The sequence below is a fragment of the Andrographis paniculata genome, unplaced genomic scaffold (genome assembly GCF_009805555.1).
Source record: "Andrographis paniculata isolate CXL003 unplaced genomic scaffold, ASM980555v1 Contig89END, whole genome shotgun sequence".
NCBI lineage: Eukaryota > Viridiplantae > Streptophyta > Magnoliopsida > Lamiales > Acanthaceae > Andrographis > Andrographis paniculata.
Genome location: NW_026137627.1, coordinates 2,089,364 through 2,106,061, shown reverse-complemented (window position 1 = coordinate 2,106,061; position 16,698 = coordinate 2,089,364). Strand labels below are relative to the sequence as shown.

At 34.2% G+C, this 16,698-nt stretch overlaps 3 protein-coding genes and 1 long non-coding RNA gene across 4 annotated transcripts; 2 read left to right on the top strand and 2 right to left on the bottom strand.

The window, feature by feature from the left end:
• The first annotated feature begins 53 nt into the window (after nt 1-53).
• LOC127243117 (uncharacterized) lies at nt 54-2,336 on the top strand. Its single transcript, XR_007836944.1, has 2 exons — nt 54-587; nt 1,654-2,336. It is a non-coding gene; the product is annotated as an uncharacterized LOC127243117 (long non-coding RNA).
• A 409-nt stretch (nt 2,337-2,745) lies between these two features.
• LOC127242866 (uncharacterized) lies at nt 2,746-3,693 on the bottom strand. The gene has a single exon (XM_051262576.1). It carries the CDS (start codon nt 3,394-3,396, stop codon nt 2,746-2,748), a length of 651 nt encoding a protein of 216 aa, XP_051118533.1. The 5' UTR covers nt 3,397-3,693.
• A 550-nt stretch (nt 3,694-4,243) lies between these two features.
• Nucleotides 4,244-6,040, bottom strand: LOC127243116 (GTP-binding protein SAR1A). Its single transcript, XM_051262990.1, has 3 exons — nt 5,736-6,040; nt 5,519-5,650; nt 4,244-4,827 (listed from the first exon to the last, which is right to left on the bottom strand). Exons 1-3 carry the CDS (start codon nt 5,862-5,864, stop codon nt 4,507-4,509), a joined length of 582 nt encoding a protein of 193 aa, XP_051118947.1. The 5' UTR covers nt 5,865-6,040; the 3' UTR covers nt 4,244-4,506.
• Nucleotides 6,041-12,109: 6,069 nt separating this feature from the next.
• On the top strand, nt 12,110-16,233 carry LOC127243111 (probable beta-D-xylosidase 2). The gene is made up of 6 exons (XM_051262984.1): nt 12,110-12,569; nt 13,599-13,886; nt 13,968-14,137; nt 14,213-14,310; nt 14,417-14,776; nt 14,854-16,233. The coding sequence occupies exons 1-6, from the start codon at nt 12,162-12,164 to the stop codon at nt 15,873-15,875; spliced, it is 2,346 nt and encodes a 781-aa protein (XP_051118941.1). The 5' UTR covers nt 12,110-12,161; the 3' UTR covers nt 15,876-16,233.
• The last annotated feature ends 465 nt before the right edge of the window (nt 16,234-16,698 follow it).

Below are 16,698 nucleotides of genomic sequence, written 5' to 3'. Positions count from 1 at the left end.
CCCACGCCCCACCCCTCCCTCAGGGAAAGATCGAGGGAACGCACGTTTATATATATAATCATATTAGTATATTGTTTGAATTAGCCTAGCCTTATAGCCTAATAGCGTAGACTTAGAATAATTTTTTCATTTTTATTTTGAAGGATTTTATTGGAGGGAGAGCATAATATGAATAAATGCGTTTGTATTGTATGTATCTGTAAGTCATGGTTTGAATTTGTTGGATGGATTGAGGTTGGATAATTGGATGGATGGGTGTGAAAGTGGGCTGGCAATCAACGGCTAATATTTAACGTGGGGCCCACACGGCGTCACCGGCGCCCCCGCTCCATCCAGCCACCCACCCAACCGGACGCGCTCCAAAGGGCTTTTTAGTAAATTCCTTTCACTCCCAAATATTCGTGCTGCAGCCCAGCCCAGCCCAGCCCATTAGGAAGGATTTTAGGGTTTAATTCACTTATTACAGTAATGCTTGTATTGTAAACAGTTCAACTCTTATGGAGTATTACAGTAATTAACAAAATAGTTTGATTGGTCGGGCAGAGCAGAGCCAGATCGTGGTGGATTGTCAAATTATCATCTCCCATGTACGTATTACTCTTTGTTTCGATTGATATCGTAATCCTAGCTATTATTTTTGTTTCAATTGATATGCTGCTATTCTTATCAATTCGTCTTTGATTTGAGTCCTAGCATTTGAGGTCAAGAGTTCCAGCGTTAGGTTGATTTTTATTATTTTTGTTTCAATTGACATAGTGATTTTCATTATTCTTGTTTTCATTACTCTGGTTTCACTTGATACGATGTTTTCCATTTATTCTTGTTTCAATTTGATTTTTGTTATTCTTGTTTCAATTCTGACTTTCATTATTCTTGTTTCAACTTATGCATCTCATTGAGTCCTAGCGTTTGCTTTGATTTTTATTATTACGTTTTTCAATTGACATGTTGATTTTCATTATTTTTATTCCAATTTGATTTTCATCGCTCTTTTTTTCAACTAATGTCAGAGTCTTAGGGTTTGTTTAGATATGGAATTTCGAAGGTTTTTGTAAATTTGAAAGTTAAAAGAAAAAAAAAAAAAAAAAAAAAAAAAAGTAAAAAATTAGTACTCCCTCCTTCGTGCTCTCATTTGATCGGGCAAGGGGTTTAAGAAAAATATGTAAAAATAGAAATTTTTACTTTTTTTGGACAGAAAAGTGGTATTTTTTACTTAAAAAAAGAAACGGGAATAAATTTGGATGACATAAAAAAAAAAAAAAAGTGTGAATAGATTTGAACGAAGAATAGAGTATTTGACTTGATATTGGGTGAGAGGAAAAATGTATTTGTATGTGATGTTTTTTGAAAAAATAAACAGTAACAAATGATTGAAAATGTGTTGTCTAAACGTCTATTTTTATTATTCTTGTTACAATTGACATGTTATTCTTATTATTCTTGTTACAATTGACATGTTATTCTTGTTTGAAACCGTCGATTTTTATTATTTTTGTTTCAATTGACATGTTGACTTTTATTATTCTTGTTTCAATTCGACTTTCATTACTCTTGCTTCAATTAATGTCGGAGTCCTAGCATTTGCGTCGATTTTTACCATTCTTTTTTCAATTAATATGCTAATTTTCATTACTCTTATTTCAATTCTCAAAGCTTTAGGTTTGTTTGAGTGGAAGACAAGATGAACGATGAATTTGTAATCGAAAAATTCAATGGAATCAATTTTAAAGTTTGGAAAATGCAAATCGAAGATTATTTGCATGTCAAAGACTTAGAGGGCAGCGCTAGAGGATAAACCTAAAGATATGAACAAATTTACGTACAAGAAGATTGATAGGGAGGCGATGAGCATAATTCCACGTTCCCTAACACAAGACGTTGCATTTCAAACATTAAAGGCTAAAACGACAAGAGAAGTCTTGAAGATCTTATCGAATATTTATGAACCCACTATTGCTGACAAGGTTCACCTGATGCGGAAACTTTTCAATATGAAGATGGCCAAAAGTACTCCTATTGCTACACATCTCAATAGATTTAATGATATCATATCAGAGGTGACATGGGTAAATATCAACTTTGACACAGAGGTCAAAGCTCTCGTCTTCTTATCGTCTTTACCAGAAAGTTGGAATGCATTTATAACGACAGTGAGTGTTTCATCCGGGAAGAAAAAGATGAAATTTGATGAAGTTAGTGATCTAATCAATCTATACAAATGATAATATTTGATTTAGCTGTGGGATGAACTTGATAATCAAATTCTTGTCTTTGTATGATCATATCTAGAATTCTATTAGTCGTATTTCACTATTGGTAATATATATTTATATATAGATTGTTGTTATTGTACGATATACTCGTTCCATTACATGTTTTGTAGGTGCGGGCAGGAGGGCTCGAGTTTCGAATTCTTTAAAGATGTATTAAGTTTAAGCCACACTAATAGTTGGTTAACTAACACTAAAGAGACAATCCGATCTTTTTCATAGCCTTCCTAAGGGTGTGTTTCTTTTGATTGGTTTGGAAAAAATTTATTTTTTTCCCAAGAATCCAAATAATAAGAACTTGGGGGTTTGGTGCAAAAGCAAACTCTGCAATGCAATGTAGAACCATTAATTCCTTAAAACTATCGAACTCGAGCATACACACATGATTATACATAATAATTTAAGGCATTAATCACAACCTATGTCGAATTCGCCATACATATATATATATATATATATATATCTGATCTGATCATTAGAGGAGCCAATGGGTGACTTTTGCTTTGATGGTCTTCTCCTTGATGGTATCCAAACTGGGCTTCCATCCCTTTCCTGAAAACTGTCTGCTCAGAAACAACAACTCCTCCCTCCCACCTTCTACCATATCCATGTCCATCTCCATCTCCGGCACCGGCTTCTTCTTCTCCACCAACACAGGGGGGGTGAAGGCTTGGTGCTTAAGTCCTCTTCCTCCTCCGGGGCAAATCCTGAGGAAGAGAGGAACAACCCCAGTATAAGAGAGGAGGGGCTTCGGGTTTAAGTTTATTAGCACAGAGAGGGAAGAAGTGGCTGCTGATGCTGCTGCTTTTGCGAGAATGAGGCGAGCTTGTTCTTGTTGGAACGACGTCAATGATGTGGATTTGGCCTTGGCCTTGGGGAGCATGAGATAGAGCTTGTGGATATCCAGGGTGTGATCTGCTGGCAATGGGGTGGCCTTGTAATTGATATTCTTGTTCTTGTTGTTGATGATGATCATGGCTGGATGGAATTCCACCACCACTTCCTGTGGGTGTTCTAGCATCAGCTCAGCTACTGTGAGGGGCTTGCTGTAACTCAACATATTGCCGTCCGACAATATCACCTCCCCGCACTGGCGGCTGGCGCTGGCGGTGCCGGCGTTGCCCATCCCTTGCCTTTGTATATATATATGTATATATTATAGATTGAGCTTGAGGGAACTGGAAGGAGAAGGGTTATGTCTTGGCTTGCCTTATGTTATCATATCTAATGCTCTGTGTGTGTGTGTGTGTATAAATAAAGATTATGTATCACAGACTCTGCACAGAATTTAGTTTAGTTTAATTTAATTTAAGGTGGTTTAGGCGTATGTATGTTTGTGGTGTGATGTGATCAAGAATGCTTGTGTGTTTGTTAAACCGCTCCAACATTCATAACACACATACACACAGATCCTAGAGAGAGAGAGAGAGAGAGAGAGAGGAATCTATAATCAATAAATCAAACCCACCTTGCAAATTTATGAGATGAGATGATTGTAGAGTAGTAGTAAGTAATTCTTTCAAGGTGGGTGGGTGGTAATAAGATCAGATAAGCTTGCGTTCTTGCTAGCTTAATTGATGTGCATTTGCTACCCTACCCTACCCTACCCAACAATAACAACAACATTTCTTACAGCTACAGTTACAATTACAATTACAACTACAATTACAACTACAATTACAGTAGTAGTAGTAGTAGTAGTAGTAGTAGGTGCAGATAGATAGATAGGTAGATACGAGAATGAAATAAGAGGAACCGCTGAACTAACTCTCTCTCTCTCTCTAATACTACTAACTAACTAACTAACTATCTAACTCACCTTCTTCTTCTTCTTCTTCATCATCATATTCACAATAACAGGTCGTTAACCTACAAACACTTTGCATACTTTACGTAACTCATTAGTCTAAATCATGCATCCATAAATGTATATGTAGTAGAAAGAGTACACTAGTGTATGTATGTATGTTAAGTTATAAAACCAAAACAAGAAATAGTCTTACTCAGACAATTGGATTCATTCAATGCCACTTACAAATTCAAAGCGCTATTCGTTCGTTCGTTCATGCGTACAGTTTTCTAACATAATTCAGCTTATAATGAAAGAATCGTCTCCCCTTTTCCTCCTACCCCTCTTTGGAGGGCCGTTACTTCCCCACACTCACCAAAGAAAACGAAAGAGGATTCATGAGAATCTATTCAACCTTCATGCCCATCCATAATCAAAATCGATCATCTACTTTATGTATTGAGACATCCATTTGAACCCATCTCCATATCCCATCTTCCGCACAATGCTGCACATGAAAACCTCTATAGGGCGTACATTGGAATCAGCAAGGTTCACTTTCCCTTTCCCGGTAGTCACACCAGTCAACCCCAGGTGGTAACGCAACTCATCTTCTGAGGCAGCATAAGGTATGTCAATCTTGTTTCCCAGAATCAGAAACGGGACACTGGCCAGGCCCTCGTCCGAAAGGAGTGCATCTAATTCCTTTTTCGATTCTGCAAACCGCTCCTTGTCGTATGCATCCACCAGGTAAACTACAGCATCAACCTGTGGACCAGCAAAGAATATGGCATGAGATTTATTTGATTAACATTGCAGAGCTTGCTAAAGCTATATAGGTTCATTTCCCTTTCAATCCCCAAATGTAAAATTAGGATCAATTCTGCCAAGAGAGAGCTATTTGGAGCCATAATCATTAATCAACGGGTATGCCTAAGTGTTGATTCTCCAAAAAGATCATATATATTCAGCATTTTTTAATAACCATGTGCATTCCAGAAACATATTTTATAAACACAATGCTTGCTTGTCTGGTAAGGCAGCATACGATGTTTCTTGCTAAAGAACCAAAAAGCAAAACAGCTATCAAAGAATAACTTGCCAACTGCAGAAAAATCCTGCAAATATGAAATGAATCTGAGACATCTTCCAGTGATAAATGTGAGAGATGAGTTGCAATCTGATTTGATATTTACACACACATCTGAACTGTTCAGGCTAAAATTATGATCATGGATGCAATTTTAATACTCAATGAAATTAGCATTGGTATCAACCACAGCACAGATATAGCAGAACCATTATAAAAAAACATTGTTCAATCACTCTCAATCGCTTATCGCATAAACAGCAATCAGATTTTATCGACACAAACGAACACTTGTGTATAGCTTTCATAAGGATATCATTCATTGAAAGCACAAAGACACAACAGCAGAAGTGAATTATGTCCTTCTACCTTGGCATAATAATCCTTCCAAACTCTACGAGCGATCTGATGTCCTCCCAAATCAAAAGCCTTGAACTTAATTTTTCCAATACTCAGCTCCTCCGAGGTCGGATACTGCGTAGGCTGATGCTGCACTAATCTCTGCATCAAGCCAAAGCTCCAAGTCAAATCAATTCAGCGAGATCCAGTAATATAACAGACAACAGAAAAAGATAGCATATCTCACCTCGTCCTTGAGCATATGAAGGAGTGTAGTTTTACCGGCATTGTCGAGGCCAAGGAACAAGATCTTAGCCTCCTTTTGCCACAGGCCTAGAGAAGCCAAAACGCCATAGAACCAATCGACGAGGAACATCGTAGATCAGAATCAAATTGGTGTGGATCTGGAGGGAAGAATGGTGTGGGTTTGGTTGTTCTTGAGTTGTTTGGGGAGGAGAGAAGCGAATTCGGTGGTGTAGGATGGATCAATGGATCGATCGACTGTAGAGGTGAGGTGAGAGGTTCGCGTAGTCGTCAGTCGACTTTGCGGATCACGTTTAACATTTTGCTCTCTTATAAATTAAATTAAATAAACTAAAATCAATACTAACAATTGAGGTGAAAAAAAACTAATAAATCAATTTCTAATTAAAAAATGATTTTCTTCAAATTATGTTTTTAATTTTATTGTTGTTGATAATATTTTTCAACAATAAAAAGTAAAACTCGAAAATAGAGAAATATCTTCGAATTTGATAGACGAGTGCCTGAAATTAGGGATCTTTTAAACACTGTACAAATACATAAAATAAAATAGGAAAAATAAAATAAAAGACTGGAAAATAAAGTGGTGATCCCAAAAGCAATTCTTTTGAATTTTTTGTCGATTGAATATGCCTTCTCCGTACAGTACGGAATCCTTAAATAACCTCTTGAAGATGCGGTTCGAACCGCTACCTAGTCGGTTACCATAACCACTGTTAACCACCTCAGAAGTTCTCTCCTATTGACACGTGTGTCAACCGTCCTACCACGTCTGACCTTTGAAAACCTCTTGCCAGTTGAAGCTACCCCACTATCAGGAACTGCCTTCTCACCCGATCTGTAGATTAGCTACTTTACTACCCGACCTTGTACTGTCTCCATTTTGTGTCCGACCTTATTATGCCTGACCTTTGGACTTGATTTGACTTCAATGCCCGACCTCCTTACGCCCGACCTTTGGGATTTGTGCCGACTAGGTCCGACTTCAATGTCCGACCTTACTAGGTCCGACCATGTCCGACTTCAGTACCCGACCTCATTACGTCCAACCATTGGAATTGACCCGACCAGGTCCAGTCTCATTATCCGTCCGACCTTTGGAATTGACCCGACCAAGTTATTGCAGCTATATTTGGACTTTTAAAAGCCCATTAGACTTTTTGAATAAATCTTAATCTAATTTGGCAGATCCATTTTCAAAAATTCAATCCACCATTTTTTGTGCTCAACAATTATATATATATTCTATAAATTGGTCGCTATCCTTGGGCTGTACTCTGGGTGAATTTGGAACTAATTTAATAATTTACAGATTAGGCTCAACAAAATAATAATGCTTGACAGACGAGACTTGAAATCCATTAATATTTAAATACTATATTCGTCTCATAAAGCACGAAGTTTTTAAAATATTAATATTATATTAAGATAAAGTAGAAATAAAGATAGAAAGACGGATACAAAGTAATGAAATTTGTGTAATATATTGTAAATTGGAAGGGTATTTGTAATGTTACGTAGACCGTACAATTACTTAAAAAAAAAATAAATAAATATTTTATTATTGTTAAGGGGCGGAGGGAGTATTAAGGATGCTACAATTAGCTGATAATTTTTAGATGTTAATTTATTCCGATTAGCTGATTCCTTTACTGGTTTGACTAATTGATTCAGTTACTGGTTTACTAAGTGATTCAATTAGTTGTTTATATTAAAAAATTTATACGACAATTAGGACATTGATATGTTATATTTTAATATATTTAATTTTGTTCATTTCAATTTAAAATTTACGAGAATTTTTGTTATTAATTATTGAAAACTATATAAATGTTATAAAATATTTATTTTTATATTTTAAATTTGAGAAAAATATTTTTATTAAAAAAAATAATAATTTTTTTATTGAAATTGCATAAAATATAAAATAATAAATTTATTGTATATATATTTTTATTATGTTAATTATTGTTTATTAACTTTTAATGTAAAATTTATATAATACAAAATATATAAATAAATTAATAATATTTGTCTTTTATATTTGATATAATTTTAATAAATTTATATATTTTACAAATAAAATGATTATTGGTAATAATTAATAATTATTATTATTTTAAATTTATAAAAATAAAATTATAATTTAATAAATAATTAATAAATATTGCAATAAAAATATATTTATATGTATGAAATATTTAATTAATTTTTAAGAGTAAATAAGGAATAAACAAAATTGAAAAAGCTTTTCCAAAACATGAGTAGATTAGTTTTTTTGAAAATTAGCTTTTTGGATAAAAAAATTCTTTCAAAAAACTAATTTATCAAACATATAAATTAGTTTTTTGACTGATCAAATAGCTAAAAGCGGTTTAATAAGCTATAAAATTCTTCAAAAAGTTGTTTTCTAAATACCCCTAAGTCTAAAGATCGAACAATTCAATTCACCATTATATATTTTTATTAATTAATAAAATATTATTATATTTTAATACTAAAAATTCAAAAGAATACTTTAAATTTATAATAGACGGAAATAGAATTATTTTTTTAAAATCTTATATTTAAGTTTCATTAAAAAAAAATTTATTAATTTTAATTTTGATTAGATATATATTTCTTTTATATGTAAAAATATAAATAATAATATTAATTCATTAATTGTATGGTTTGATTAAAAAATTGTATAATAAGTTTAATGAATAATTAAACTAAACATTGAACTAAAACATAAAAAATTATAAAAATATTACTCCCTCTGTTTCACATCATTTTTCTATTTTGTTTTTAAAATATAATTATACATTTTAATCTTATTTTATATTTTAAATTTTTTTAATTTTAATTAAACTATTTAGTTATTTTTTTAATCTACAATTATTTTTATTATATAATAATATTTTAACTAATATATTTTTTAATTACTTACTAGTTTATGTTTTACCTATATTCTCATATCTACTGTAATATGTTCATAATTCATGGGATGGAGGAAGTAATATATTGAATAGACTCAACCCAGGACAATTATATAATTTTATTTGAACACATAAGCTAAAATAATATTATTTTAATAGTAAAATGAGATAGATAAAAAAATAAAATAAAATAAAACAAATCGTATTATAAAAAATTTATTAAATAATTGATAAAAAATTGAAGTGAATAGAAAAAATAATAATAATTGATTGGTTATTTATTGTTAAAGTACATAAATATTTTTACTTTTCACAAATTATAAAAATATTATTTTATATGTATTTTATAAAAACAAAAGAAATCAAATTATCTTACATATTTTTATTTTTTTATTAACCAATAAATTTTTTAATCTACTTATGTCATTTGAAATGGTATAGGGAGAATATTAGATAGTTAAAGTATGTAAGATGATTTTAACATACTTGTCATTTTTACTTTATATACATGTATAATGATATATTTGTAATTTATGTAAAAAAAATTAAGAATACTTTGATATTAAATATGTGATTATTTTTACTATATAGAAAATAAGTATTTTTAAATATGACGGAAAAAAATAATAAAAATATATACTTTCAGCTGGGAGGAATAAAATATTATTATTTTTTATATTATTAATAATTAATTATTTTAAAAATTAATACTTTCTTAGTCTTAGCATAATTGAATTCTTTTATTAGTGATATGATATTTAAGAAAATGATGTTTAATGAGTTAATAATATTAAATTATGGTATTATTATATGTATAAAGTAAATTTAATACATATGATTAAAAATTTTAGAATACGTATTTAAATATTTTAAAAATTATATCGTAATAAAAAATATACTTAATATGGATATCATTTTGTAAAGAATAAAATATTTTGTAATATAAGTAGATAAAAAATTGGCAAAATAGCAAAAAACTCCATCTGATTTTACGAATTCGCTGAAAATCCTACTTGTGCTTTTCAAAATGTTGCACACTCTCCCTCTCTTTAAATTTGACTAACGGACGATAAATTTTATCAGATTTGACCGTTATACCCGTATTTATATATTTTTTAATTTATTTTTCTCTCTTTTGTTATTTCTTCTTTTGTTCTTTCTTCTTCTATTCTCCCCAACTTCTTTCTTCCATCTTCTTTTCTTCTCCAAATTCTTCACACATTTTTTTCCTCAATTTTTTTCTTATCTTCCAATTCTTTTTCACCCGATTCTTTCTTTTATTTTTATTTTTCCCAATATTTTTTTCTTCTTTTTCATCTCCAATTATTTTTTGAAGAACGAAGAATTGGAAAAAAAAAGAAGAGAAAGAAGATGACGGAAATAAGCGGCTTTCTCCAATTTTTTTTTTTTTTCTCTATTTTTTTTTTCAATTTTCTTTCTTCTTTATTTTTTCTCCATAATTCTTCTGTACGCCCGTTGCAACCAACAGTTCTTTCTTTCTTTTTAGATTGATTTCTTATATTTGTAGGTTTTGCAAAATAGAAGAAAAAGTATTTCTGGGTTTGATAAATATTTCTGGATTTGATAAATATTTCTGGATTTGGTAAAAGAAATCGACAGTGAATAATAACTTATGCATTCTCGTCTTCATCTCCATGTCCGGTAGATTAATTGTGATAAATTTGGAATCGGTTTCAAATTTGGTTGTGTTTAGCGGATTTAAAATGAAAAAATAAGGAATAATAAGTTGTTGTAAAAAGTAGTCATTAGAGTATTTTAGTAATTTTATATAAATATATCACTTTTATGGATCAAAAATCGTATTTCAGACGCGTGATATACCATCGCCGTTAAATCCTAACGGATGGGGGATTTTTTTTGCAACATTTTGAAAACCACGAGTAGGTTTTTGGAGTTTTAAAATCACGAGGGATTTTTAGAAATTTTGAAAAATAAAAAGTTTTTTGCTATTTTGCTTAAAAAAATACTTGTATTTATTTATAATTAACATAAACTAAATTTATAATAAACGTGAAATTTTAAATATAGATAATAGTAATATTTATTTTTTAGAAAAAATATATAAATAAATGACTTTTGAGTGAATCCTACGTGATTTGCGATATTAAGGATATTAAATTGATTTATATTTTAAAATATATTTTATTTTAACAAATTTTACCCAAAATAAAAAAATGTTAATTGTTACGAGGACGGACAAAAAAAAGAAGTGTCTACTGTTATAGAATGGAAGGAGTATTATTTATTTATTTTTATAAAATACTTCCTCCTTCCGCTAAAAATTGTCCATTTTAGTCCGACACGGAGTTTAAAAAATATATATATTTTATTAAAAAAGTGATAGATATTTAGAGGTATTTTTGGAAATTTAATTAGAAATAAACGTAAATAAAAAAAAGAATGTAATTAAAAAAAAAAAGAATGTAATTAAAAAAAAAGTAAAGTTATAGTAAATGTAGTTGCCTTTCTATATATATATATTTTTTTATTTTTAAATTTATTTTTTATTTTTTATTTTCTAGATGTTTAAAAAAGTTATTGTAAATTATAAATGTAAAAAATTATTTAAAATAATAAAATATTTGAAGAATATTAATAAAAAGTAAAATTATAGTTAAAGTAAAAATAGATCTGAATCACCTTTTACCAATCCAGTTAATTAGGACAATCATAGAAAACCTCTTCCTCTCCCTGTACATACCTGAATAACTCAACATAATTTAGAATCTAAATATTCACGTGACAATATGTACCTAAACTTACTAGTTTTTACCTCTGTTAAAACTTAAGAAAAAATAAATAAATAATTGAATCTAAGAACTACTTCCGCTTCCACTTGCTCTGCCGACCCCACCGCCTCTACCAACATCCAACCACGCCTCGCCACGTGTCCACCCCCTTCACTGTCAGTCTGTCAGATGCTCCCTCATCGTAATAAAAGCCCAATCTTACAATTAACCAAATTGAAAAGGTCAGGTTATATAGAGAGGGCCCCTAACTCCTAAGTTCAACAGACAAAATGAATTATTTAAATTATATTGCCCAATTTATTATTATTATTATTATTATTATTATTTTTTATCTATATTATCCCTCAGTCGACTTTAATTTCAACTTGCACATTATTTCAGTCAGTGAATTAGTGCACAACATACTTTTATCCTTTACTTGCAACTTGCTCTCCTTTATTAATTTCCCATCCCTTCAAGCCCAAACAATCCAACGCCCTCATCATCACCGTCCATATTACATAGCTGCTTTCGTACGTCATCGCGGATCAGATCCACGCCGTTCATCGTCTGGACCCACCTTATGGGCGGGGTGGATCATTTCTGGACTTGGGATCCCGGCCCCCGCGTAGCATCTTTTGTAACCGCTGCCCCTCCATACTCCTGCGTGTATATATAAACCACGTTTCTGCGTTCACATATTCGTACCTTGAAAAAGAAGTTTTTCTTGGCGGAATAATGGGCAGAAACGGTGTCGGATTTTTTTGCTTTCTTCTTATTCTCGGCGCCGTTGTTGTTGCTGCGGCGGCGGAAGGACGACGGCGACCATTCGCCTGTGAACCGCATGATTCAGTTACCAGAACTTTACCATTTTGTCGAACTGATGTGCGCATAGAAGATAGAGTGAAGGATTTGGTAGGTCGATTGACATTGCAAGAGAAGGTTAAGTTGCTGGTGAACAATGCCGCCGCCGTGCCGCGGCTGGGGATTAAGAGCTACGAGTGGTGGTCGGAGGCTCTTCATGGAGTATCAAATGTAGGTCCAGGGACAAGGTTTGGGGGCGAATTTCCCGGTGCTACGAGCTTTCCGCAGGTCATCACGACAGCTGCTTCTTTCAATGAATCCTTGTGGGAAGAAATTGGAAAAGTAAGGTTTCTAATAACTGTTCATACTCTGTTACTTCTGATGAGTTTTTTTTTTTCTGCAAACAATGAAAGATGGTGTTGTTTCGGGATGAGCAGTATTTCTGGCTTTTCTCTCACTTTTTCTGTGTCTTTCTGCGAATCCCGAAAGTTTTTGTGAATAGGTTTTTGGTTTATACAGCAGCAGAATCTTTGCTTTGTGCATTGGGTCTATACATTAATAGCATACGATAAAATTTTATTGTGATATATATATATATATATGTTTTTGGAAAAAGCAAGATGATAATGCAATATCATTTCCATGTTGATGGACGGCATTATTTCTCTTTTCGGTTAGAAATTTGATTGCACAATGGAAACCTGCACGTTCATTGCTTTGGATACATTTAATTGACAAATGACTGCTTCCATTCACTTTTTACTGTTTTTATTTTTGTTTATATGTCATTCACTTTTCACTGTTGATACCATGCTGTGGGGCACCCTTGGATTCAACACCCGATGGATCTACACCGTTCATCTGGTGGGCTCAAAATCGTGGGGTGTTGGATCCATCTGTATTTTCGTCTCAAATCTCTTTCAATACAGCGGATTAGGAACATTTATGATCTGGTTTTGGTTTTAGCAAATAGCTGTCTGAAACAAGCATCACGTACGGTACTAGGATCAGTAAGTCATAAGAACATAAAAGTTGCAGTTGCAACAAAACCAATAAATATGTATATATGTTGTTGTTGGTTTACTTATATCACTGTCAAATTACTATTCCCTAGTGTAATCACGCATATCAAAACAATGCATGTAATACTGTAATCGAATTGAAAATGATATCCCTTCGGAAAGGGAAGTATTTAATAGTCAATCCGATAAGTATCTGAATTTTTCTTTTGCAAGTTGCTGTTGGGGGGCAATCCGATGGTGATTGGTGAGCGTATATATTTTGGGTCATAACGTGGGCCATCAATCTCTGCCATGGATGTCAGATTTGGTCATAATTCTAAGTGGATTTTGGATTGTTTGACAAATACAGGTAGTGTCAGATGAGGCTCGTGCTATGTACAATGGCGGGATGGCGGGATTGACCTTTTGGAGCCCGAATGTTAATATATTCCGCGATCCGAGATGGGGGAGGGGACAAGAAACTCCCGGCGAAGATCCAGTGGTCGCCGGTAGATACGCCGCAAGCTACGTTAGGGGGTTGCAGGGGACGACGACGGACGGCGACGACCGCTTGAAAGTTGCTGCGTGTTGCAAGCATTACACGGCCTATGATCTTGATAACTGGGGCGGCGTCGATCGATTTCACTTCAATGCAAAGGTAAGCTGTTGTCTCTGTTTGTCTCTGTATGCTATATATATACATATGTATGTAATAGTCTGTTTTCTTGTGTGGGTGCAGGTTAGCAAGCAGGACATTGAAGACACATTTGATGTTCCCTTCAGAAGCTGTGTGATGCATGGGAAGGTAGCAAGCGTGATGTGTTCCTACAATCAAGTTAATGGCATACCCACCTGTGCTGATCCCAAGCTTCTCCGAGGAACTGTAAGAGGGGCATGGCGTCTCAATGGGTACATACCTTACCTCATATATGTTGATGCTTTGATCACTTGGATCAAACTTTTCAACTTTTTCAATTAAATTAGGTATATAGTTTCGGATTGCGACTCTGTTGGGGTGTTCTACGATAGTCAGCACTATACATCCACTCCAGAAGAAGCTGCTGCTGATGCTATCAAAGCAGGTAACGATATAACTCTATAATCTGCTGAACAATTGATTGAAAGATTGAAAGATCATCTCTGTAAATTTCTTCTTGCATGAAATCCATCCAATCCAATCCAATCCAGGTTTGGATTTGGACTGTGGGCCATTTCTAGGATTGCACACAGAGAATGCAGTACAAAGAGGCTTAGTAAATGAAGCAGAGATCAACAACGCCCTGTCTAACACAATTAGAGTTCAAATGAGGCTGGGAATGTTCGATGGCGAGCCGTCACTTTCAGGGCATCCTTATAGCAATCTTAGCCCCAACGACGTCTGCAACCCAGCCAATCAGGAGCTGGCCCTGGAAGCTGCTCGACAAGGCATCGTCTTGCTCAAGAATGAAGGGCCTGTGCTTCCTCTTTCCCCTCAAAGACACCATCATCCCATTGCTGTCATCGGACCTAATTCAGATGCTACCGTTACAATGATAGGCAATTACGCTGGTAAGAAGTAAGATCGTCAGCATTACATATATATAAGTAGGGAGTTTGTTCTAAATCGATCATTTCTAATTAACCAGGTGTTGGGTGCCGATACACTAGTCCATTGCAAGGTATTACTACATATACCAGGACAATTCATCAGCCGGGCTGCGCTGACATAGCCTGCCGCGATGACAACCTATTTGGCAGCGCCATTGAGGCAGCGCGTCATGCAGATGCAACTGTAATGGTGATGGGCCTGGATCAATCCGTCGAGGCTGAGTTCAAAGACAGGGCAGGATTACTCCTCCCCGGACGCCAACAGGAGCTCATTTTGAAAATCGCCGAAGCCTCAAAAGGCCCTGTTATTCTCATACTCATGAGCGGAGGTCCCATTGATGTGTCGTTCGCCAAAAGCAATCCGCGAATTGGCGCCATCTTGTGGGCCGGTTACCCCGGCCAAGCCGGAGGAGCTGCAATTGCTGACGTCGTGTTTGGTCATCACAACCCCGGTGGAAAGCTTCCGATGACATGGTACCCTCAGGACTACTTAAACAACCTGCCCATGACAGCCATGGCGATGAGGTCTGATCCACAGAGAAACTACCCCGGAAGGACTTACAGGTTCTACAAAGGGCCTGTAGTGTACCCATTCGGACATGGAATCAGCTACACAAGCTTCGCGCACGTCGTAGCTGATGACACCCCAAAGATCGTACCCATCCCTGTCGACGGGCGCCATCACTCCAACCTTACAACAATCTCCAGCAAGTCGATAAGAGTGACGCATGCTAGATGCAGCAGGCTGTCCCTGATTCTAAACATTGATGTGAAGAACACGGGTGCGAGAGATGGATCTCAGACGCTGTTGGTGTTCTCGACACCTCCGGGAAGCGACCATTGGATGCCGCATAAACAGCTGGTGGCATTCCAGAAAGTGAAGGTTCCTGCAAGAGGGCGGCGGAGAGTTCCGGTGCACATTCATGTGTGTAAGCACCTGAGTGTGGTGGACAGGGCTGGAATCCGGCGAATCCCCATGGGAGAACATGCCCTGGACATTGGAGATGCCAGACATTCTGTTTCACTCCAAGCTCATACTCTTGGAGTCATTAAATCATGATCAATGGCATTGGCAGCTGCAGGTAAGCCAGGTATACTAATAATATCGATCATCGTCGACGTCGATCAATTTATACAGGAGGCCCAGTTTCTATAAAATCCCAGAACTTCAATTCAATTTTGCAACAAGCAGCAAGCATTGGGGATGAGAGGATGGATTGGATTGGATAATGTTATTAGAGAGTTGTGTTGTGATTGGAACAACATTCATTCGTTAGATGATTTGATAAAGATTTGTTCTGCTCTTCAAGCTAAGGGTGAAAAAAGTGTTGTGAGATTATTAGTATTATTATCATTATGTAAACAGGAAAATTGTGCAATGCAAATATGCAAATGCAATGATATTATTATTATTATTATTTTTTGTTTATTATTATTATTAATTAATTAATTAATTAGTGCATCCTCCAATGAAATGGAAGCAGGCAGCTGATATCCAAGAACAAATTTGAATGGGTCAAAAATTCAAGATTGAAGTGTATGTATGTATATGAATTATTTGGACTTACTTGTTATGCTTTGGCGTGCACGATGACGACTACTGCATTCATCTGTTTTGAATAATAATAATAATAATAATAATGGATTTGAATCTCACATGTGTACATGCACAATTTAATACTACGAGTATATGTATTTTGGTCAATTAATTAATTAGTAAGACTACTTCCTTTACTTATTCTTGAATATAAATATATATATATACATAGGGCCCGAGTTTTCTTAGGCTTCAACAAAAAAAATTAAATTATTGACCTTATAAACATATTATTAAATTTATTTGTAAAATAATACAGACGTTTCGCTGCAAGATTGCCATTTAA